At 34.5% G+C, this 25,746-nt stretch overlaps 1 protein-coding gene across 4 annotated transcripts; it reads left to right on the top strand.

Moving 5' to 3' along the window:
* The first annotated feature begins 15,628 nt into the window (after positions 1–15,628).
* LOC123913716 (dihydroorotase, mitochondrial-like) lies at positions 15,629–21,315 on the top strand. 4 transcript variants are annotated; one of them, XM_045964549.1, is made up of 8 exons: positions 15,760–15,897; positions 16,972–17,122; positions 17,771–18,123; positions 18,308–18,444; positions 19,380–19,545; positions 19,644–19,760; positions 20,217–20,377; positions 20,780–21,315. In XM_045964549.1, exons 3-8 carry the CDS (start codon positions 17,859–17,861, stop codon positions 20,972–20,974), a joined length of 1,041 nt encoding a protein of 346 aa, XP_045820505.1. In that variant the 5' UTR covers positions 15,760–15,897; positions 16,972–17,122; positions 17,771–17,858; the 3' UTR covers positions 20,975–21,315. The 4 variants fall into 4 exon arrangements, with proteins under 4 accessions (XP_045820502.1, XP_045820503.1, XP_045820505.1 ...); XM_045964548.1 differs by having other exon boundaries at positions 15,762–15,897; positions 16,914–17,122; XM_045964546.1 differs by lacking the exon at positions 16,972–17,122 and having other exon boundaries at positions 15,629–15,897; positions 20,780–21,242.
* Positions 21,316–25,746: the final 4,431 nt, after the last annotated feature.

The following is a 25,746-nucleotide window of genomic DNA, read 5'->3' as shown; positions in this document are numbered from 1 at the left end:
ACATATATATACATGAATGCATGTATGTTTGCACATATCATCAATATGATATTTCTAGCTCGAAGCTACTCCTTATGAATGCGGAAACACAATTCAAACACATTCACTTAACATTACAAATTAATGCCAAATCTTCACATTGCTCACTTTAAGCTACAACTTATTGCATACACGTTTATCAATCATATAACGATTAACAATAAGCATTAACAGTATCAACATGTATCAACAATCATGTAAGGATACCCTTAAACCATGTTACAAGTGCCAAATCACACTTACAAACATTAACAAAAGTTGCAGGTTCAGTACTGTTCGCTAAGCGAACCCATAGCGAACAGGTAGCGAACTCATTCGCTAAGCGAATCTCAATTCGCTGTAGCGAACTACATCAGAGGATTACAGGTACATGGCGAACAGGTAGCGAACTTGTAGCGAGCTTATTCGCTGTAGCGAACTCCTGTTCGCTAAGCGAACTACACCAGAAAGAAAATCTGTTCTTGAGTTGTCTAAGGCGGTTTAACACTAAATCAACTCAAAAATTCATCCAAACATGTTATAAATTCATATAAACAGCCATTCCAAACATATATGGTATCAAGGAACATTAATCATCCCTTCCAAACATCCAAATACCTCTAATAATCAAAATCATGACAATTTCTTGCAAAATAAGCAAAGTTGCATAAACATGCAAATCATTGATCAAACATTTACATATTCCCATTTTCAACTCCCCAAAGTTGTTTACCTCATCTACCATGAGTTCACTACACATGTTAGGATCAAAAGAATCCATTTTCCATTAAGAAAATCACCCACAAAACCCACAAGAAAATAGAGTGGAAAGAGTTTGGGAATGGAGGAATCGACATCCTCCCCTCTTCCGAATCACTCACGAATATGTAATCTAACTCTCGTACCTTAGCTCGACGAATCCACAAGCTTGCTCTTCTCTTTCTCCCCCATGAGCTCCTTGCCCTAGCTAAGCTCTTCAACTTCTCAAGAATTGCAACTTATGAGACTATTCATGGTTGACTTGGCTACTTATAGCTCTCTCTCTATTCTCATGGATCAAAGCCCACTTGGCTTAGGCCCAATGCCTATTCTACGCCCAAAGGCCCAAACAACATAACTTCTCGCTCATTAACTTACGTTCTCGCTAAATGATTATCTGCCGCTTAATAATTTAATTATAAATCACGCCCTCGCGTAATAAAATAATTAAATAACGAATACTAAATTTTGGGTCGTTACAATGGGTACTTCACAAAGCATGCTGAGGGACAGTAGTGACCTAGATGGAATTTGCCAATCCTGCATAACAGGATAAATGTCATGGGCCCAATATTGAACTGGACAAAGATGACACCAAGTATGTTTTGTGTTCAATATAGACATAAAGGGCAAAGGGGTAATTATACACACTGATATTATCACAAGAGGTTATGTTTAGATCACATGTTAATTTCTCGTAACTTGAGTAGCAGTGATGTGTTGCTAGATACCGCTCACTGTTTATTGTAATAAATAGTGATTTATTATAATTGTCAATGTTACGGAAACCTACAGGGTCACACACATAAGAACAATCTAGTGAGATTGGAACACCGTAAGGTACGGTGCACCTTGGAGAAATAAGGAAATATGATAAGGGTATTATGGTAATTAAAATGAGCATTACATCATATGGTATGATGTAGCAAGAAGGGGGTGCAAATATGTACTAGACATATTTACATGAGAATGGCGCCCACTATAGCCCATTTAGTTAAAAGGGCTTTAGTGTAATTTTGCCATGGCAAGTGGTTCTATAAATAGAACCCTTGTGGTAAGGAGAAATAGTAACACACTTTTGTTACTCATTCTCATGAGCCTTTGTTCTCTCCTCTCTTGAGAAACCCTAATCACCTTTCTAGAGTTTTTGTGAAAAACCCTAATCCTTATTTTGTGCCTCCTTTCTCCTAACCCTTCAAACCATTGGAGCTAGCACTCCATTGAAGGTTGTTATTCGTGTGGACTGGCTAGAGGCATTATACCTTTAACGCTTGTGATCAAATTCGTTGGTGACTTGGTGGTGACCTTGTTCGTGACGGTTCGAGGTTCTTGTTCGTGACCTTGTTCGTGATTCGAAGTGTTCGATAGCCGTTCGTGATTTAAAGGGAGTTTTCGAACCAAAAGGTAAAACTCTAAACACAATTCATGACCATTCGTAAGGATCACAAAAGGAAAATTTTAAAATTCCGCTGCTTTTATCGTATCAATTTTCCTTCAGTGGTATCAGAGCCACTTACGAAACCATGAATTGATGTTTGTTTAAATTCATGAATTCAGTTTTAATATGATTAAAACAGTTAATAAAAGATTAAAATCGAGTAATTAAAATTTGCGATATGTTGATTGTCCTAAGGTTACACGAACAAGAACGGTCAATACTTACATGTGATGTAAGTTTTGTGTATGAATTGGGTAATTAACATTGAAACGGCTTCGGAATCCGACACTTGTATGGTGAAGCATGCGATATGTTAATTGTCCTAAGGTTACACAATCAAGAACGGCCATAAACTTATATATGATATAAGTAACCGTAATGCAAAATGGTGTATGTGATATACCGTTAGTAATTTCGTTAAAATTATTATGAAAGTTATTCAATTAAAGCGAGCCGTGTTCATTTGTTTCGGAATCCGACATTTGTATGGTGAAACAATGACATGTTGATCAATTGGATTGAATTTGGTCATAAGGAATTTTGACGGCATGAAAGGGTTGCACAAATGTTGTGTCATTAAAATTAGGATTTGCAAAACGTATCAAGTGTTGATGCGAAAAGTAGATGATAAATATATTTAATTTTGAAATCGTTTCAAAATTCTAGAAATATCTTTTAAAATTGTTTTAAAAGATAATATCATCAATTTTGGAAATATTTTATTCAAAAGGGTTTTGATTAAATAATTTTCCATATTTGACAAATATATTTAATTATGAAATCGCTTCAAATCTCTAGAAATATCTTTTAAAATTGTTTTAAAAGATAATATTACCAATTTTGGAAATATTTTATTCAAAAAGGTTTTGATTAAATAATTTTCCATATTTGGAGAATTGTCAAAAGATTTAATTCTACTTTAAAATAATGTTATTTATTTTAGCAAATTTTGATTCGAAATATTTAATTGTGAATTAAATATTTGAATCAAACTTACCTGATTTGATCAATCGCCGGATTTAATTAATTATGAGACTTTAATAATAATAAAGTTTGTTTGTTATTATTATATTTGATGATCGGTTATGGCCTTAGTTTATTTATTTTATTGCATTTGGTTTTTAAATACGGCCTGCGTGTCGTGCCTTATCTCTATTCTCTATATTCTCTTCTCATCCACTCCCTCGTATGTAAAACGAGTATTCTTTTATATTATTATGTAATATTATGAAGAAGAAGAACAATGGAGGTCAACCTTGGAGATCATGCTTGGAGAAGTATAGATCGTTTTAGGTTAGATTAGGTTCTCTCATTGGCTTGGGAGAACAAATGCGCTATGGGCCATAACTGTTTCATTTTATTTATTTATGTATGTTGATGCATGTGAGTGACGATTTATATGATAAATAAGCCGGTGAGATCAAATTAAATAAAATCCCTCAAGAGACACATAAGAGATTAATAAAGAAAATGTAGGTTCGCCCACCGCGGAGTGCATTCTCTTTAATAATAAATATGTGAATATTAAGTTTACGCTTTCCAAGCTTTAGAACTCATCAAGACTAGTATCGAACTATGTAGGTTCGCCCACCGCGAAGTGCATACTCTATATTGGTAAGGTGCGATGGGATAATTGTAATATCCAACTTCTAAAGTAAGGGTCAAACTTAACTTAACAAATATAATGAGATTACATGAGTTTAAGAAGCAATGGTTGGGAATAATTCATAAGATGAATTAAGATAAGGAGTTATTCACCCAATTGATATATTCAAGAATTGTATGAGATACAATTGGAAGGAGTTCCTACCTAAATAACTAAGTCTTGTGTAATCCGCCCACCGCGGACTTAAGACAAGGTGAAATATGGATCTCGACCCACTAGAAAGTCTTCCAACGGGATTTTCCGAATCAAATGATGAGGGTCATTTGTTTTGAGTAAAATAGTGGGAGCGTATTTAATTAAAGACCAAATTAAATATGATTTAGTCATAATATCTTACATATCTTTGTAATTAGAATTTCGAAATACAATACATATTAAGTTGTCCTTATGAAGGACAAGATTTTCATAAAGGAGTTTCTGTATTGGTACAAATTGAGAATTGTTCTCAAATGCGAGAAAACTATAAGTCTTGAACTATAAACTGTGAACAACCTACCATAACTAGATTGGAAAAGGGATACTTGTTAGAAGCATCAAGTTGACGTCTAGATATAGAATATATAATAAATGATGTGATCATTTAATCTCAAGTAAGATCCTTTTGAAAGAACTTTAGAGTATGATAAATTTCTCAATGGATCAAAAAGTTGGTCATAGGATCAATCTAACAAATTATAATGGAATAGATATAGACAAAATTGTTTTGAATATCTACCGGAATTTGTTGAGTTGAATGAGAATTAATTTGCACTATCAAAGATTTGAGATATAATATAAATAAGATTTATATTCCTCTTATTTGAATAGTACAAAATGGTTGTCAAAGTAGAACGGCTATGGTTAGACCATTAAATAAAAATGACGTAAATAGTTCTTGGAAGAGTCAAACCAAAAGTATGAAGTGAGACTTCAATAATGCACATATTGTTATAGAAAGTCAAAATTTCTATTTCTACATCAAAAGTATATGATACAAGATGTTGAATCTCAATTTTTCGAAAATAGAGATGCTTAAAGAATTAGAACATTGGCTATAATTTTAAGTCAACCCATATCTAGAATGAAAATTGTTTCATTGATAATGAGAGCTTATGCAATGACTTAAAAACGAGTTTGAAATGGAACACAATAATTGTTATTGAATTCCATCTAGTAATAGAAGTAGCAATTGTATATCTTGTATTGACAATATATGAATTGTAGCCTTAAATGATAAGACAAGTAATGGTCCTATCATTTAAGCAAAGTTTTCTATACTATTACTCCAAGTCAAGTAATGGACTAGGGTTCCATGGTCTTGATAGGGTTATCTATAACAATCGTGATAAGAGCCAAATATGATTTGGACCTTAAATATATCAAGAGCATTGTTGTTTAGTACAAATATTCGATGTGTCAATAAAATAACGCATGACCTATTTGAACAATATACATGAGATGTATGTCGACCACTAAACATATTTTGTATATTGAGTTTATTTTACTTCATTAACATTGATGATTAAAATCATTAGATGTTGGTAGGTGTATGACACCAATTAGAAATCTTTGAATTTGTCAAAGAAATTCAACAATGAAGAAAATAGAACTCGACAAAAGTATTTAAGTTATATGAATGGGTCATATCAGTAAATACTTAATTAAAAGACTATAATAACTATTTTATCACATCATGTTTGACATGATTTAAGGATAGTTTAATTATATATTGACTCTTTCTATAAATCTCTTTACTTATAATTAATCTTCACCCACAATTAGTTCCCTTTTAAAATGATCATAAAGACACCATATGCGATATGGAGGTAAGAGTACCAAGTTTGTCTTTATGAGAATTTTGGATTAAAATTTATTAGATAAATCTAATTCCAAATGAATGAATGAATGAATAAGTGGAAATATCCTAAAGAAAGGGATATTGGTCCTATATCACTCTTAAGGACAAAAGGTTGTTTTGTTGCTAGGTTTGAAACATTCCTCTAGTGGGAGTGTGTCTCTAAAAGAGACAGTGGGAGTGATATAGAACTTGAATAAATTCAAGTACCACAAAACATATTTATTTAAAAGGGAATGCAAACCGGTTCCTCAAGGTTGTTGAAGAACCATTGTTTTAAAGTTGCACAAATCCAAGATAAGTCTAACATATCACATATGGCTACAAGGTATGGTTTTATCATGACTCAGCAATGTGATATGATTCTCATGGAAGATGAGTCTTTGACTTTCTAAAAGGTCGTAAGACGATCTAGATTATGAGAAGTGGCTAAATGCCATGAAATCTCATACAGAATCCATATACACTAACCTTATGTAGATAATGATTATGTCTTCAAGATGAGTAAGACTCATACGATGAAAGTGAGTATTCTTTTTGAACACTGATATGGATGGTATTAAGAATACCTTATAATATTTGATTGCTTCTGCTAAATGTTGTACTACATGTTTTGGTAGATGGATAACAAAGTTGCATTCCTTAATTGGAATGACCTCATATATATGCGTTGGACATATACGTAAGGGTTTTGTTGATCCAAATGATGCTAGAAAGGTATATAACTTGTAGCTATCTAATTTTGATTAGATAGAGTTCTCAGAAAATTAAATTATTGTTTGTTCCTTTTATGAAGTTTTATGAAAACAAATTAACAAGGACAAACCTATCTAACTTTGATTATATCGAATAAATTTGAATATTTGTTCCTTTTGAAAGTTTTGTGGAAAACAAATGAAGGACAAATATAAATCTTGTGCATACAAAGTTTTAGTGGGAGTGATAATATCTGATATCATATTAATCATCAAGACATTTTTCTTATACATGTGAGACATGACTAGGAAAATAACTCTTGATGAAACACTTAGGCAAGAATTCCTAAAGAGTTAGGAATAACCTATGTACCAAAATTGAAATTAGTGTTTGACACTAACTTACCTTCAAGAATATCCCTAAGGACCTTAAAGGAACTAAGGCCTATTTCTTGAAATAGATAGGTATGGGAAGGATCATTATAAGGAAGTTATAATGAAGGAAGTTTCCATACCAATGTATTGTATATCATGGCTGAATACAAGCATTGAAAGCTATAAGATAAGCTTCGTAATATGTTTGTTTCAGTTAAATAAGTTGAGTATTTAAGATTGGATCGTTTGGCTCATGATTGAGCTAAAGATATGTTTCCGGTGTTACAAGTCACATTAATCACATTAGTGATGGTAATAGTTTAATCTTGCAAGAACACTTGAAAATAGATCTCACCGACGATTCATGAATATACTTAGACACTTATATATTTCGATAGAGATCGAAATAGAACGTTGGAAGATACGTAAGATACCAACATAGGAAATAGTTCCTTATCCACTAACAAAGCCTCTTGCGCAGTTGAAGCGTGATGGGCATACTAAGTCTATAGGTATTAAGAGAAACCTAGATTGGCTTTAGTGCTAGTGGGAGATTGTTGGAGTAAGCCCTAAGAGCCAATCTATTTTCATAGTATTTGCTTTAGGAGTTTGAATATAAATATGGCATTTCTTTATTATATTTGTAAGGTTGCAAAATAATGAAGTCCCTAGAATAGAAAGTCCGTTTAATAATTAAGTGTGACTTAATCATGAGATAATATTAAACATAAGGACACTATTCTTAAAGTATCCGTAGTCGAGCTTTAAGGTAAAGGGGATAACCTTAAAGCATAAAGACTATTATGAAGATAGACTGATGATCACATCTCATGGATCATGGGATAAGGAGTTATCAAGTCTTGACGTAGGTATAAATATTAGGAGTAATATTTATACTGGATTGACCCGCTATGAGAGTACTACATGCAAAGTTATGCAAAGTGTCATAAGTTACTCTCATGGTGATAATGGTGTAAACCGCCCTTAGACCTGAAACCACTTTGTACCCTAGATGTGGAGTCAAGTACTTTGTTGCTGATCTAACGTTGTCCGTAACAGGATAACCATAAAGGCAGTTGATGGGTACTTCACAAAGCATGCTGAGGGACAGTAGTGACCTAGATGGAATTTGCCAATCCTGCATAACAGGATAAATGTCATGGGCCCAATATTGAACTGGACAAAGATGACACCAAGTATGTTTTGTGTTCAATATAGACATAAAGGGCAAAGGGGTAATTATACACACTGATATTATCACAAGAGGTTATGTTTAGATCACATGTTAATTTCTCGTAACTTGAGTAGCAGTGATGTGTTGCTAGATACCGCTCACTGTTTATTGTAATAAATAGTGATTTATTATAATTGTCAATGTTACGGAAACCTACAGGGTCACACACATAAGAACAATCTAGTGAGATTGGAACACCGTAAGGTACGGTGCACCTTGGAGAAATAAGGAAATATGATAAGGGTATTATGGTAATTAAAATGAGCATTACATCATATGGTATGATGTAGCAAGAAGGGGGTGCAAATATGTACTAGACATATTTACATGAGAATGGCGCCCACTATAGCCCATTTAGTTAAAAGGGCTTTAGTGTAATTTTGCCATGGCAAGTGGTTCTATAAATAGAACCCTTGTGGTAAGGAGAAATAGTAACACACTTTTGTTACTCATTCTCATGAGCCTTTGTTCTCTCCTCTCTTGAGAAACCCTAATCACCTTTCTAGAGTTTTTGTGAAAAACCCTAATCCTTATTTTGTGCCTCCTTTCTCCTAACCCTTCAAACCATTGGAGCTAGCACTCCATTGAAGGTTGTTATTCGTGTGGACTGGCTAGAGGCATTATACCTTTAACGCTTGTGATCAAATTCGTTGGTGACTTGGTGGTGACCTTGTTCGTGACGGTTCGAGGTTCTTGTTCGTGACCTTGTTCGTGATTCGAAGTGTTCGATAGCCGTTCGTGATTTAAAGGGAGTTTTCGAACCAAAAGGTAAAACTCTAAACACAATTCATGACCATTCGTAAGGATCACAAAAGGAAAATTTTAAAATTTCGCTGCTTTTATCGTATCAATTTTCCTTCAATTAGAACGTCATGTTGATTGTGATGTTCATTGTCCATTATGTGAAGATGAGGTAGAAGATGATTACACATTTTTTTCACCTGCGCCTCTGCTCAATCCAGCTGCCAAGTAGCTAAACTGTCATCTGTCTTGGGTTCTGCAGCTTGTCAGCAAGGTAGTGCGATAGATAGAGTGTTTGCCTTGTGTCGGAATAAGGATTACGCTACTATATGTAGAGTGGATATGCTGTTATGGGGTATATGGCATAACCGGAATGATAAAATTTGGAATGATAATGTTAGAAGCCCAAACCAAATTGGTCGTGCTGCGTTTGATCATTGGAACGAGTGGTTTGCAGTCCATAAGTTGCGAAGTAACGATGATCATGATGTTCTGCTTGTCAGCACCATTCGGTGGGAAAAGCCTCGTATAGGATGGTTAAAGTGAAATGTAGATGCGGCATTTTTTGTCGGTGCAGGTAGGACCGCGATGGGTGCTTGTTTTTGTAATAATTCTGGTGACTTTATGGCTGGAATTACACAGTGGCAGCAACTGACTTTATCAACAGAGGAGGATGAATCATGAGCACTATTGCAAGCTATGAATGAAGCTAAGAGTAGAGGTTTTGAAAGCGTCCAGTTTGAAAGTGACTCTCAAGTGTTGGTTGATGCTATTCGTACCAAACGGCGAGGCAATTCAGAGTTTCTTTCAATCGTTAATGAAATTATTCTTGTTATGTTATCATGTGTGAACTTTGAAGTTAAGTTTATTAGGAGACGAGTGAATTCGGTTGCTCACACTTTAGCTAGGGCGGCCAATTCCTGGACTAGTTTCCATAGATTTGAGATTATTCCTTCATGTATTGAACTTTTGATAATTAATGAAATGCAGTAAGTTTGTTTGGTTAAAAAAAATAAAATAAAATGACACCTTTTTGGAATATATGTCATTATTAAAAACTTATTTAACTCAAAATTATATTGTAGTAACGTTAGCAATGTGGTGATACAATACAAAAAAACAACTCACATAAGAAAACAATAGCACAACTAAAACGTATGAAGCACCAAGGCAAAACCAGACATCGTCGCTCCTCTCCTCAATCCTCTCCCATGGCGACCGACGGCCAGGCCTCCCATAACCTGCGCCACCTACTCCTCACATTCACAGTCTCCACTCTCCTGTCTGTAAAGAACCAAAACATAAGCACCTCAAGTCAAGCCCAAATTGTGGCAATTGACAAAGTCAAACATTACAAGAAATCATGGAATGAATTCAAACCGTTGGAAGAAAATCTTCTTAAATGCTCAGCATTAATTCATGGAGTAAAACAAAATCAATCATGTCCAACTATGATTTGTTTAGAACCTTAATTCATGCTAATATAATTTCCTTTCCTAATACACTAAAAGTATACGTTGGAGTTTATTGTATAAGTACAAACATGCTTTTGTAAAGTTGTAACAATATAGAAATATAAACCATATATTACTTATAAATCAGTATTATTATTATAATAGTGTTCCTTCATTTTCATTATGGTATCAGAGCAGCAACATCCACTTCCGTTGAAGAACCAAAACTCACTATTCAATCCTTTCACCAATGTTCAAGCCTAGTTTCTATCAAGCTATCCACTTCTAATTTTCTTCTATGGAAATCCCAAATTTTACCCTTGATTAGAAGCCTTGACCTTGAACACCATATTACCGGCACTTCCAAACCAGATGATGAAATCACTGATTCATCTGGAACCAAAATAACAAATCCAAATGCAGTGCAGTGGATATTGAATGATGGATTGCTCACCTCATGGCTCCTTGGAAACATGAAAGAAGAAACTGTTAGCATGATCCTTGGAGGGGATACAACCCACTATATTTGGAGTTCACTCCATGAGCAGTTGTTGCCCAACACTGAAGAGGGTGAAGCACAACTTAAAAACAGCCTCTATGCTTTATCAAAGGGCAACCTATCATTGGATGAGTACATTAGAAAATTCAAAGAGTTGTGTGACAAACTCACAGCCATTGGGAAACCAGTTTCTGATGTTGACAAAGTCTTTCAAATTTCAAAAGGACTTGGACACAAATACAAAGAATTTCGAATTGCAGTTTTATCAAAACCTCCATATCCTTCATTTAATCAATTTATCATGTCATTGCAAAATTTTGAACAGGTTTATTTCACCGAAGAAAAGTCTGTTGTTGATCACAATCAAGCCTTTTTTGTCCAACGAGGGCGAGGAAGAAATACACACGGAGGAAGAGGAAATTTCAGAGGACGTGGCTCATATTCCTCCATACAAAATCGCCCAAACAACAATAATCAAGCTTCAAACTCCACATCTCTGCCAAGGTATAACAACAATTGGAGAGGACCACCAAAACAACAAAGCAAAGAATCTTGTCAAATATGTGGAAGAACGAATCATATTGCTCCAAATTGCTTCTACAGGTATGAATATAACACTGAAATTGAAAATACAAAAGAAGCATTGCCAGCTTTAACAATCAATGAAGAAAGTGACCCAAACTTCTACGCCGATTCTGGAGCAACAACTCATATGACAAACAAAGGAGGTAATTTAAGTTTAAAACCTTATTTTGGCACTGACACTGTTTTTGTTGGAAATGGACAAGCTTTACCTATAACTCACACGGGTAAAGCGTTGCTCAAAACCAATCAAGGTAACCTTCACTTAAACAATATATTAGCAGTGCCTAAACTGAAAAAGAATTTGTTATCTGTGAGCCAACTTATTAATGACAATTCATGCACTTTTGAATTTAACACTAATGGTTTTGTTATTAAGGATCAAGCACGTCAGATCTTGGCCAAAGGACATAAAAAAGGTAGCTTGTATCCACTTGAAGGTGGAAAAATAGAAGCTTTAACTACAATCAAAGAAGCACCTTATGAAGTTTGGCATGCTCGCTTAGGACATCCTAATGTCAAGTTCTTGCAGATTCTAGACAATAAGAAAGTTATCAATGTTTCAGATTGGTTAATAAAAAATGTGATATGTAGTAGTTGTCAACTTGGAAAACGTTGCAAACTTTCCTTTAATAAATTTGATTCGACTTCGACTTTTCCTCTAGAAAAAATTCATAGTGATTTATGGGGGCCAGCGCCTACACTTTCCTCGCAAAAATTTCAATACTATGTCATTTTTGTTGATGATTTTACACGCTACACATGGTTATATCCCTTAAAAAATAAATCTGATTTTTATACATGCTTTCTTAAATTTCAAGCTCTTGTTGAGAATCATTTTGACAGGAAAATCAAGGTTTTTCAAAGTGATGGTGGTGGTGAATTCACTTCAAAGGAATTCTCTAATCACCTTGCTCATTGCGGTATCTCTCAACAATTGTCATGTCCTTACACACCAGAACAAAATGGTCTTGCCGAGCGCAAACATCGACATATTGTTGAAACATGATTAACTTTAATTTTCCATTCTCATGTTCCTTTAAAATTTTGGGTTGATGCATTCTTAACTGCAGTTTACCTAATAAATCGGTTACCTCTCTTGTCTACTGGTAAGGAAACTCCGTACTCTAAACTTTTCGGTAAGAATCCTGATTATTTTGGCATACGCACTTTTGGCTCTCAATGTTTTCCCTATTTAAAAACTCCTGCATTACATAAATTTTCAAAAAAAAAACCATTCCTTGTGTTTTTATAGGATATAGTCCTCTTCACAAAGGTTATCGATATCTTGATCCACACACTCATCGTGTATATATTTCAAGGCATGTTGTTTTCAATGAAAATCATTTTCCTTATTCACCCAAAAATAACTCAATGACTAACTTCTCTCATGACTCCTCTATCACTACTTTTCCAAAGTTTGATGAATGGTTTTCTGAAAAAATAAACGATGTCCCTATACATGAAGACCATTTGGGTGACCCTCCCAAATACTTGGACTTCGACTTCATAGACACACCTCCACCGACTTTAAACCCTCCCTCGCCACCTCCCTCACCAATACAAAATCAACAACTAGACAATGATTCCGACAATGATTCCTCACCAATACAAAATCAAAATCTCGACAATTATTCCTCACCACCAATTGAAACTACCACTTTACCTATCCCACCACCTACTCGATCTAGTCGAGACAAACGCCCTCCAACATACCTAGTAAAAGACTATCATTGTCCCACTATAACCAACATATCACCACCCCATAATGCCCTTATCGTCTCCATTGAAGAACCAAAAACCTATAAAACTGCTCTTAAATACTCAAATTGGCAGGCAGCCATGCAAGCAGAAATTGATGCCCTTCACTCTAATAACACTTAGACTCTTGTTCAACGCCCTCTTGATGCAAATGTTGTAGGATCAAAATGGGTATTCCGAACTAAACTTAATGAAGATGGAAACATTGATCGGTTCAAAGCTCGCCTAGTAGCCAAAGGCTACACTCAAATCCCTGGTCTTGACTTTGGAGAAACGTTTAGCCCAGTTATCAAGGCTCCTACCATACGCGTCATCCTTTCTTTAGCTGTACACTTCAAATGGCCTCTTAAACAATTAGATGTCAAAAATGCATTCTTGCATGGAACACTAAATGAACGTGTTTACATGGAACAACCACCAGGTTTTGAACATCCACATCTCCCAAATCATGTTTGCCAAATCCACAAATCTCTTTACGGCCTCAAACAAGCTCCACGTGCTTGGTTTGAAAAGTTGTCTGCTTGTCTAATTTCTCTTGGCTTCATTTGCAGTAAAGCTGACCCTTCTCTATTTATTCATCGTTATGACACTAACTTCACTCTTTTACTTATTTATGTAGATGACATAATCCTCACGGGCAATGCTCCTTCCTTCATCTCTCACCTTGTCAAACAACTTCATGAAAAATTTGCTCTAAAAGATTTAGGGCAACTTCACTATTTTCTTGGAATTGAAATCAAGCATTTTTGTGGTGGCATCACCATATCCCAAACCAAGTATGCACACGACCTTCTACAGAGAGAAAATATGCTTGATGCCTCAAAAATCAACACTCTTATTGCTTCCAAACCAAATGAACTTCCAGATGATAACAATCCAGTTGACGCTACTGAATATCATCGTTTATGTGGATCTCTCCAATATCTCACTTTCACTCGACCTGATCTAACCCATGCTGTCAATCTTGTGTGCCAACACTTTCAAAATCCAACCCGAAAAGATCTTCGAGCTGTTAAACGCATTTTGCGTTACATAAAAGGAACATTAACACATGGTCTTCGTTACTTAAATCAAAGTTCTCTTAATCTTACTGCGTTTTGTGATGCAGATTGGGCTGGTTGTTCAACCACTAGAAGGAGCACCACAGGTTTTTGCATTTACTTTGGATCACATTGTATATCATGGGCTTCAAAGAAACAACCCACAGTATCTCGTTCAAGTGCTGAAGCTGAATATAGAGCTTTAGCAACCACAGCAGCTGAACTTACTTGGCTTCAATATTTACTGCACGATCTCGGCATTCCACTTGAACATCGTCCACTCATCTTTTGTGACAACCAAAGTGTCATTCACATGTCTCACAATCCGGTCTTCCATGCTCGCACAAAACACATTGCCATTGATTATCACTTTATCAGAGAAAAAGTTACCGCTGGTGATCTCCGACTACGATATCTACCCACTACTCAACAAATTGCAGATGTGTTCACAAAATCATTACCAAAGGATTCCTTTTCTACCTTTCGTCGCAAGCTTGGCGTTCATTCTCTATCACTGCCGAGCTTGAAGGGGGGTGTAAAGAACCAAAACATAAGCACCTCAAGTCAAGCCCAAATTGTGGCAATTGACAAAGTCAAACATTACAAGAAATCATGGAATGAATTCAAACCGTTGGAAGAAAATCTTCTTAAATGCTCATCATTAATTCATGGAGTAAAACAAAATCAATCATGTCCAACTATGATTTGTTTAGAACCTTAATTCATGCTAATATAATTTCCTTTCCTAATACACTAAAAGTATACGTTGGAGTTTATTGTATAAGTACAAACATGCTTTTGTAAAGTTGTAACAATATAGAAATATAAACCATATAACCATATATTACTTATCAATCAATATTATTATTATTATAATAGTGTTCCTTCATTTTCATTACTGTCCAAATTCCATTGAATTTTAAACGTAGAAAAAAAAAACTAAAAACCACAATTTCATCGAAATTTGAATCTGTATTTTTATTTTTTTTAATCGATCCTTTGGTTTATAGGGGAAGGATGTCCTAGTAGTCTAGAGTTTGACTGCAAGGTAAGCAAAGTCGGGAATCGAATTCGGATTCTTCCGAAATCCATCATTTGGTGAAACTCATTAACGACTTGAACCCAATAAGTTAGTTAAATTTGAATTTATGTAGTGCATAAGTGCGACGTTGCCTTAGGCCAGGGCCACATAACAAAAAATGAGGGTTTTTTCTTAGGTCAGGGCCACGTAACAAAAAATTAAGGTTTTTTTTTTTACGGAAACAAAAAAATAAGGGTTAAATATATCTTTATCCCTATTTTGGTGGACTTCTAAAACCAATCCCTTCATTTTTTTTATTATATTTTTAGTCCCCACAATTTTGTCGTTTCCAACATGATCCTACTATGAAATTTTGGTTGACTGAAAGACGAAAATGTCACATAGAAGCCAGATAGACTCATTTAATATTTACTTTATGCGCGTCCAGTGGCGAGTATACCGCCGGGCATGCCTGGCACGTGTCTGGGCTGCCCTTCTTATATTTTTTTTTTTTTTTTTTTTTTAAATGAAAACAAAAACAGAAAAAGGAAGAGTTAGAATTTGCTTTCTCTTTCTCCATCCCTCTCTCTCAAAATCGCTGTTCCTCTCTCACCCACCGCCACCGGCCGCCGCTCTCAATCCCTCTCTCACTGCTCTCAATCTCTCTCCCTCACCTCGCCGTAACGCCGTTCAATCTTCCGCCGCAGCCGCACCACTGCTCAGCTCACCGCGCCGCACCACACCGCACCGCACTCACTCTTTCTCTTCGTCTCGTTTCAGGTAAGCAAACTAACATACTGAATTAATTTTTAACAACCTAACCTTCTCAATCTAGAATCTTTGTTTGATGATTTGGTGTTGTTTTGAATTTTAAATTTATTAAGCTGTTTTGATTGTTAAGTGATTATATAAATAAGCTGTTTTGGTTATATAAATAAGTAGTTTTGGTTGGTTCTGCAATAGTGTTTTTGTTCTAAAATAGTGAGAATGAAGGGTTTTTGTTCTAAAAACTATTTGATTTCATGATGCCTCTTGTTGTAAACTAACTTGGTGATTTTCTACTTTGTGATATTATTGTCATCGTAACTGCAACTAAAACTTTGTTTAATTGTGGACATTTGTGTTGTGTTCACTTTGATGGATCAAAATCACCTTTGTTGATGAAGCACTTTCTTTCTTTTATAAGCTGATGACAAACCTTGTATTCTTGATCTCAGTTTGATCTTATACACAATATTAAATAAGAATAAGATAGTCTTGTGATATTTGTATTCAGTTTGAAATGTAGTCTCGTTGATCAGATATCAGTTTCTTTCTCACAGTTGTTTGTTATGGATTTCTTTCATTAGGGGAAATTACATTATATTATGTTGATTTCATAATTGACCAAGCCTTACAATAGGCATACTACAAGTGTATATTGTGAAGAATATTTTCTTTTGCATAAAAAGAGAAGTACTAATGTAATTTAAATATGTTTTTGAATTGCAGAAACAACTTTGTCTTTTAAATATTATTGTATCTAGAAATTTGGTTGATAAAATTCCCTCCAAAATTTTGCCTAGGCTCTCTAATATTACTGGAATCGCCACTGTGCGCGTCCACATCATTAAATCAATTTGTGTGGCATTTTAAGTCTGTCCAGCCAACCAAAATTTCACGGTAAGCACTAATATTGGAAACAACAAAAACGTGAGAACTAAAAATATAATAAAAATATATATAGACTATTTTTAGAAGTGGACCAAAATGTAGGATTAAAATCATATTTAACTTTAAATTATTTATTTTTATAGTGTGAAACTACTATTGAACCCATAGCAAATATTTAAAATTACAAGAAAACCTCTCCAGTTTCCCTTCCATAGCACAGCACGCGTATACTACTCCTCCTTCACACTCAGCAAACGCGAGCGAGAACGGCAAGTTCAATCGCAACCACACCGCACCACCTTTCACCGTCGACCGTCGCAACCCACCGCCACCGTCTGTACTCTATTCTCAGGTATAAATCGAAAAACCCTTTTCTTCTCTCAGAATTTTTGTTAAATTGTTATTGTTGAATGTTGAATCTTGTTGTTGTTGTTGTTCGACTATTTGTTGTTAAATTGTTAGAGAGCTTGTTGTTTGTTGTTAAATTCCAGATTTATGTTGCTCTTTCTTCCTTATTCTGTTACTGCAATGCTGTTTCTATTGTTTGTTGTTAGGTTTCAGATTTGTGTTCACCTAATAGAAGCAGTAGAAGCATAAAGAATGGTGAGGTTTTTGAGTTAGTGAAAAGCATATAGGATTTTATAACAACTCTAATTTTTAATAAATCAATTAACACTTCACTGATATATGTGCAAAACTTATGAAGCACACACACTCCCCGAATTATGCATGTCCTGGTGTCGGACACGTGTTGGAGCATGTCCAACACCGACACAAAACCAATTTCTTATATTCTGATTTGGGGTTTCCTTCACGTAGCTTCTCTATTCCTTTGCTCCCTGTCCTTGATTGAAATGTGATTTCCCATATTCCCAATCTATGATATGTTTTGTTAGCAGTGTTGTATTGGTTGCTGGCAGATTTGCTTCTATGATATGGTTTTGTTAGTAGATAATAAAGAACACTGAACTCAACTGTCCACTTTGGAATTGCGTCGCAGTGCATATACACCCCACACCGCCACAGAAGTGATTAAGGCCGACGGAGGAGACGTAACCAGTGGTGGAAGCAACAGCGTAGACAGAAAGATGGAGATAACTATTACTCAACCTGATGATTTTCATCTTCATCTTCGTGATGGTGCACTTCTTGAAGCTGTAACCCCTCACAGTGCAAAGCATTTTCAAAGAGCTATAATTATGCCCAATTTGAAACCACCTATCACTACCACATCTTCTGCTATTTCTTATCGTGAATCCATTTTGAAAGCAGTACCCAAAACTTCCAATTTCACTCCTCTCATGACACTTTACCTCACTGATGTTACAACCCCACATGAGATTCAACTTGCAAGTGAGTTTATAATCACACAAATTTAAATTATTTTTATATAGTATTTTTTTGTGTATAATGTTTTTTTATCAGATATATGCAAATGTGCTTTATAATCAGTAGTCAATTATCTTATGATTAGATTATACTTTTTATTACAATAAATTACTACACTGTTTGATGTTGCTGTTATTTGCATTGACAGAAAAAAGTGGAGTTGTTTATGGTGTGAAGTTATATCCTGCTGGTGCTACAACAAATTCTCAAGATGGTGTTACAGATCTTTTTGGAAATTGTTATTCTGTTCTTGAGGAAATGGTTGAGCAAGGTTTACCATTATTGGTAATTTGTTTACTTTTATTTTTGGCTCTGTTATGTTTCTTTATTATGTTTAATGTCCCTTCCACAATTTTTTTTTTTGTGGGGTAAAGAAACTATATTTTATGTTTTTATAATGTGTTTCATGTTTTATTCTGCCATGCCTTTTCTGATTGAAGATTCTTGATTGTAATTTCTAAATCAGTTATCATATTCATAAGTTAAGCATGTGTTTGGTTGTGCATCCGCAACCCCGAAAGATGCAGCAGAAAACCACTTTGTTGGGGAAGCTACACTTTGTAGCTTGCGGAAATCACGGTGAAAAGGCATCTCACTGTCCGGTGGTGGAGAGGAAACACTCACCCAAACATACGCTAAATTGCTCATGCAGTAATTATTACTCCTTTGTGCTAGAATGTATGTTTTTGGGAACCAATTTCAGAGTTTGTTTACAATGAAATTATCCACAAACATTTCAATACTTGATAATGAGCCGAGGGGTTCCTATTGCAAGCCAAGTGTTGTCTTGATAAGAATGGGCCTGTTAGTAAGGAAGAAAGGAAATGTTGGGCCCAAGGTGTGGCGTGTGTATGAGAGAAAGATTAAGAAAGGGGTTTCAAGATGTGGAAATTCTGTTAGGATATTTCCAATTCCCTTAATAAGAGCATAGTGGGAATTAGTTATGATCATAGTTGTTATTTTCCATTTCACCTTAATGGTTAGGAAATGAGAAGCTTGTTTCTCTACTGTGGAGCTTTGCTCAGGATTGGTTTACGTTTTCTTTTATTCACACATCAAATAAATCCTTTTCCGTCTATTTCTTGATCTATGCTCTATCAGGCTCATTGACATGCTCTTTTCTTTATATGCATGTCTTTATGACTATAAAATGACTATAAAAAGTAGCCAAAAAGTTTTCATTATACTTTCTTATCTGTGAATCAGTATATACATGACAGGTTCATGGAGAGGTTACAAATCAAGAAGTTGATATTTTTGACCGGGAAAAGGTCTTCATTGAAACAGTTTTAGAGCCTTTAATTCAAAAGCTTCCACAGTTGAAGGTTGTGATGGAGCATATTACTACCATGGATGCTGTTAAGTTTGTAGAGTCTTGCAAAGAAGGTATTGTAGTAAATTATTTGGGAGTGCTTGTGTCATTTTATTGTACTGTATAGTTTAGTTGAAAAATCCTTCTTAATAATTTGCTGTTTTTTTTAAAGGTTATGTAGCAGCAACTGTTACACCTCAGCATATTCTTCTCAATCGTAATGCTTTGTTCCAAGGTGGCTTGCAGCCTCACAATTACTGTCTACCCGTGCTTAAAAGAGAGATTCACAGTATGTTACCTTGTTTCTCTTCCCGTACTGTCCAGAGAGTTTCAATATCTTTCAGGTGTTTATCAAAGTTTTTTATTTAGATTTTGAAATTTTAAAAGAATGAAAGAATTGAAGTAATGATTTGTAAGGTACAGATTTTATAATATTCTTGTGGTTTGACATTGTCTTCAGTAAATTTATCAGATTCCTGATTGATCTGACTTGCATGGTAAAAGGAATATGTTTTCAGTGCATTTATTGCCTTCGAAGTTTGAACATCATTATACATTATAAATTTTAATATTGCTGAAGAGAGTACACATTCTTATTGATGAGTTTCGGACTTTATAGACTGCTAATTTAAGTTTGGTTAGGAAAATGTTATCAGGGAACGATGATATTCTTGTAGACAAATTTGTTACAAAACTGTACCTCTTGGTTATGTAACTGTTAGCTAATTCTTCGTCTCTTATTTAGGACAAGCTATTGTTTCAGCCATCACTAGTGGAAATAAACGATTTTTCCTTGGAACTGATAGTGCTCCACATGATAGGCGTAAAAAGGAATGTGCTTGTGGGTGTGCTGGCATATACAACTCCCCGGTCGCTCTATCACTATATGCAAAGGTTTTTGAAGAGGTAACACTTTTGTTATAATTTTTTATTAAATTAAATGTCAATGTTAACTTAACATAAGTCAATGTTTGTATTTGCATATTCATTTTGCAAATGTGAACATGGGTAGATTTCAGAAGGGTAGATTTTTTAGTTTAATTGCAATATGTTTGAGTTTCTGAGATTAATTTGAATTATTCTTTTGTGATAGTAATTCAAATATTATTTTCAAAAGGTATACGCAAGTATCTTGTTTTAAATGTGGCGGTGATGTCAAATAGTAATAATAGTGTTTTGGTGTTTTAAGATATGATAAACTTCTTATCTGAGTATGGACTGTATGTTCTTTGATGGAATATCTCGTATTTTGCACTGAAAGTTGTGGAGTTTAATCTTAATGTTATGTGAAATTGTTGCTTGTTTTAGGCTGGTGCACTTGACAAGCTGGAGGCCTTTACAAGCTTTAATGGACCTGACTTCTATGGTATCCCCAGAAACAAGTCAAAGATTAAACTGAGGAAATCTCCGTGGAGAGTACCTGAGTGTCTATCATTTCCATTCGGAGATATTATTCCCATGTTTGCCGGTGAAACACTTGAATGGGAGGCATTGCTTATTTAACCAATCGACACATGCAGGCGGACGTAGGTATGTTATACTAGTTAGTTGGAGTTGGTTGCCTTGATAAATGAACCTGATAGCTTGTACCAACTGGTCACACTCATAAATAATTGCATCCGGGCCTAGCAGAAATGTGGGCAGAAATAATGATTAAACTTTCTCCTATTTCTTTGAAAGTTTGGTATCTTTCAGCTTAAATAGCTGGTTGTTGAGATAAGAATTTATTTGTGCATTAAGAAATATGATCAGGCAATTGTTTTTGTTCTAATTTTTTTTTTATCAGTTTGTAAGTTTTACTTATTGTCCTCATTTCTATTTCACAAATCATTGATGTGACTTAACTCATTGCATTCTGAGCTAAATGAAACAGTATAAATATAAATAACACAAGTCCATGGACTATTCATTTAGATTTTGGATACTGAAAGATCTGAATAAATTTCACCTACAACAGAGCCCTGAAAGTGGGATTTTTCTATTTTAATAGTCGTGTTATTCTTCGATGTCACTTCAGTCACAGCTATGAGTTGAATCTTATAGCATTATGAATGTTATATAGGGATAAAAAGTTGTGTTATATTTGTAGCCAACAGGGACCATTATGTATCCCATCCATACTCTTGATGATTAGAACTCGGTGATGATGGCCATCTAGTGCTGCTCATCACACGTGGTCTGACAGTATATTTTGACAAACTGAAAGTAAAACAATTTAGAGATGACCTAAGCACTCTGGCATTGTGTTAAAGACGGTGGGGAGAAATGGGGAATTGATAGAAAGAATGGAAAAAATAACTTCACTGATGGCCGAAAATATGAATGAAACACCGATACAAAGTTCAGTTTATATGCATGATTTATTAGTTGACTAAGCACTCCTGTCTACTGCTATGTAATGGTCCATATTGCATTTAGCATTGTCAATTGTTCTCACAAATGAATGAATCTTTTCATCTTGTCCTTACATGCTTTCTGAAGGAAAAAAAATCCAGAAGATTTACCCATATGCCAAGTGCTCTATTAGACACAATACGTTCTTAGGGGAATTTGTTTCATACAACTTCGAAATTATATGCTCACATTTGAATTTTAACTATTTGTTTTGTAATGTTTTGATGAGCAACTAATGTAAGATCCTACTACAGTCTATTGCAGTATCTATAATCTATGCATCTATTGTAAACTAAGACTATAAAATGCAGAAGATACAATCCGGCGTAACATGGTAATGCTTTAATATTAGAAGTCATTTTGATCAATATTCTTTCATTTTTGTTCTTTTGAAAGCAGATTCTGGAAAGTAATAGATAATTGGTATGGAAAATAAGAGAAAAAATAAAATAATTCTTCCTTGCTCTGTCAAATAAGATGAATATCTAGCTGGAGTACTCTGAGTTTGTTGCTTGCATACTATATAAATTTGATATAAATGAATATCGTTTTATATTTGTCAAAAATAAGACCAAAAAAAAGAAAAACTGGAGTCCACAAGCATGCAGAAAGTTGCAGCCGTTTTTGTATTTAAGGGGCAATTTAGTTCTATTCCATTGATAGCTAACTTTTAAGTTACGTTGCATTTACTTTTTTATAAATAGGGTCTGTCTGGATTGGTTTATTTTTGACCTTATTTAAATAGTTTATGCAATATAAATTAGATTTTATGTTATTTTATAAGTTCATACTAGTGAAAATTATATTTTTCTAAACTATTTTATCATAAATTAATTTGATAAATTTATAATAATACATAAAAATTACATAAGCTAGAGAATAAACATACCCAACACATGAAATTTAGGCACATCCAATTACACTTTGACGGCACATAAATAATGATACTTTTTTCTTAAAAATAAAATAAAAACTGTTTTGTCTTCTCTCTCCACTCTTCCGTCTTACTAGTATTTCTCTTCAATCTCTCTCTGCAACAAACATAATGCTTCCATTTCTTCCAAACTTATCAAAGACATATCTTTAATCAACCTTTCCTCTTAAGCTATCTCCAATCCCTCCTATGTCACTAGGAGGGAAAAACAAAATTTTTTTTATAAAAAAAATCAACAAAATTTGAACAGCAACAATTAAATGGAAAAAGTAAGATCTAGTGAAGATCGATATCCAAGTCTGCATCTTGAAAAAGAGGGTTGGGAAAAAATGTATTGGGAAATGAGAGAGAGACGATTAAAAAATTATAAATGGGTTAGAGGTATTTTGCTTTGATTCTGTTATGAAAGGGTAAAAAATTGATTCTATTTTGTCCCTTAAGTTGCTTAGTTCTTTTAGATGATGCAAAAAATTAGTAATTTTTTTCAAATAGACTGTCTTTTTCTGTTAAATTTTTGCTGTTTTTTTTAATATCTATTACTGATGATGAACACCAAAATGCTATAGAGAAAACATAGAAGATAAGAATTTTGCAGAGATTAGAAGAGAAGAGACAATGGAAGAGAAAGAAGAAAGACTAAGGAGTGGGCTTAGTGGAGAGAGAAGACAAAACACTTTTATTTTATTTTTTAAAAAAGTAATAATTTTTATGTGTTGTCAAAATTTGAATGGGTGTGCCTAAAAGACATGTGTATATATGGTGATCAATAATACGAGTTACTCCCTCCGGTCCTTTTTATAAGGAACACTTTGAAAAAATCACACAGACCAATGAAGCACATTTAACATAGTTATTTTCATTTAATACTCTTATAAATTTAAATTTATTCCATGTATACCCTTATTTAATTACTCTTTATTCAACTAACTTACTTATTTTTAAATTCTCTCTCATAATAAATAAGGGCATAAGTGAAATTGAACATTTAAAACATTTGAAAATTGGTCAAAGTTTCTTATAAAAAGGACCAAATTTTTTGCCCTAAGTGTTCCTTATAAAAAGGACCGGAGGGAGTACTTTTTTTGTTTTCTTTTTTTGACGCGAGTTGTTATTTTTATTAAACCAATATTAATTAAAATATTATTTCAATCGTAAAAAATTAAGTTGAAATTAACTTCATTAAATTCCGACGAACTCAAATTATGCGAATACCGACGAATGATGTGTCATAGTATTTTTATACTCTTTGACTATATTTTTATACTGTTGACCGTATTAGTGGTTTTCAAAAATTGCTTTTTTTTTATGTTAAAGTTAAAAAAACCCAGCTTCTTCTTCATATCTCGAGAGACCACGCACGCAATAGAAGAATCAATGGTGGTCGGTGGAGCGGAGACTGGAGGGGCACCATATGTTTTGATTCACCTCTTATTTTATTCTTTTGGCAGTTTCAAAATTTTCCCTTTGTTTATTTCATTTATTTACTTTTGTTTGAGATATGAGATTATCACAAGAGAAAATCTTAGTCTCAGGGATGGTGAATGGTTCAATAAGTTTAAGATTCATTAAAAATAGAGAGGCAAGTAAAACTGTAAGAGTACCCTTGATTGGTTTTTATGAATAAATAAACAAATAAAAAGGAGAAAAGAAACCAGGCACGTGCAATATTATTACTGCACCGTTTCCACCGTTAGTCGAATTTCGCAATAATTTAGGGGTGGCCTAAACTGCCAATAAATTGACTATACCATACCGTAAAGTGACGGCCTAGGCCGCCAATATGTTTTCCAACATTAAAAAAAAATAAAATCAATTCAACGCAGGAAACTTAAAAGTTAAAATCATTTGTCTTAACCAACACAGAGAAAAGGAACACATCACACTACCACAATCTATCTTCACCAATGAAACCAACCTTCCCAAACAAAAGATAAACTATGGATTTTCAAACCACCGCTTCTGCAAATCACCAACATAAGGCAATGCGAATCGATTTGTCTTCGTCAGATCTGTCTTTGCCGGCAAAACCTCCATGATCGCTGCTCATTCATCTCCCTTGATCTCTCATCAGATTTGTCTTGAGTTTTTTTGCCTTTCTGTTTCCTGTTAGCGATGCATCAGAGGTATGGTATTGTTGTTTGTTTTTGGATAGCTCATGTTTGTATCTTTCTCCCAACAAAAAGGATTCACGGTAAAACTTAAAAATAAAATCTTCTTTTTGTTAGATGTGCGAATATTGTAGGCATTGTTACTTGCTAGATCTGGAAGAAAATAAATAAACAAACCCATTCATGAAGCTTGCTAGATCCGGAAAAACAAATAAACTCATAAAGAAACCAGTTAGATCTGTAAATCTATGAAGTTATACTATTTTTTTTAAAAAAAAAATATATATATATATATATATGTAGTTTGTGGTGGCTTAGGCCGACAATAAGGCTTCTGCAGGTTGAAAAGACCATTGTTGGCTTGTGACGGTCTAGGCCGCCGGTAATTTTCGCCACGCCATTTATTGACGGTTCTGACCGCCACTACGCTTACCAACGCCTCATTTCTTGGCGTTTTGAAGCCGCCAGCTAGCCGCCAGTAAATGCTCAATTTCTGGCGCTTTTTGCCACTTATAGAGGGTTTTTGGCCCCCAAAAAATTGGTGTTTTCTTGTAGTGAGGTACACTGTAACGACCCAAATTTATTATTCACTATTTAAGTGTTTAATTATTTGGTTATGTGGTTTTAAGTAAGATAGTAACTTTAAGTTATTTATCGAGAGTTTTAGTTAACGCGCGAGTTAGTGAGAGTTAACGCGTGTTGAGTCAAGTTATTGGGCTTGAGGCCCCATGGGCCTTGTGGACTTGTGAGGGGGCGCCATATAGCCTAAGAAGGAGAGAGAACATTTCATTTTCTCATGTTCTTGTGAGAGTGAAGAGAGAAGGGAGAGCAAGAGGAGA

Source organism: Trifolium pratense, linkage group LG3 (genome assembly GCF_020283565.1).
Source record: "Trifolium pratense cultivar HEN17-A07 linkage group LG3, ARS_RC_1.1, whole genome shotgun sequence".
Lineage (NCBI taxonomy): Eukaryota > Viridiplantae > Streptophyta > Magnoliopsida > Fabales > Fabaceae > Trifolium > Trifolium pratense.
Note: the sequence above shows the minus strand (reverse complement) of the source record. Positions and strands in the feature narration are given on the sequence as shown.

Excerpts from the sequence above, each read along its gene's own strand:
- LOC123913716 (XM_045964546.1), top strand. The coding sequence starts at position 15,644 with ATGAAAACAAAAACAGAAAAAGGAAGAGTTAGAATTTGCTTTCTCTTT. Across the intron at positions 19,546-19,643 it reads TGTAGAGTCTTGCAAAGAAG|GTTATGTAGCAGCAACTGTT; the intron begins GTATTGTAGTAA and ends TTTTTTTTAAAG. Across the intron at positions 19,761-20,216 it reads GCTTAAAAGAGAGATTCACA|GACAAGCTATTGTTTCAGCC; the intron begins GTATGTTACCTT and ends TCTCTTATTTAG.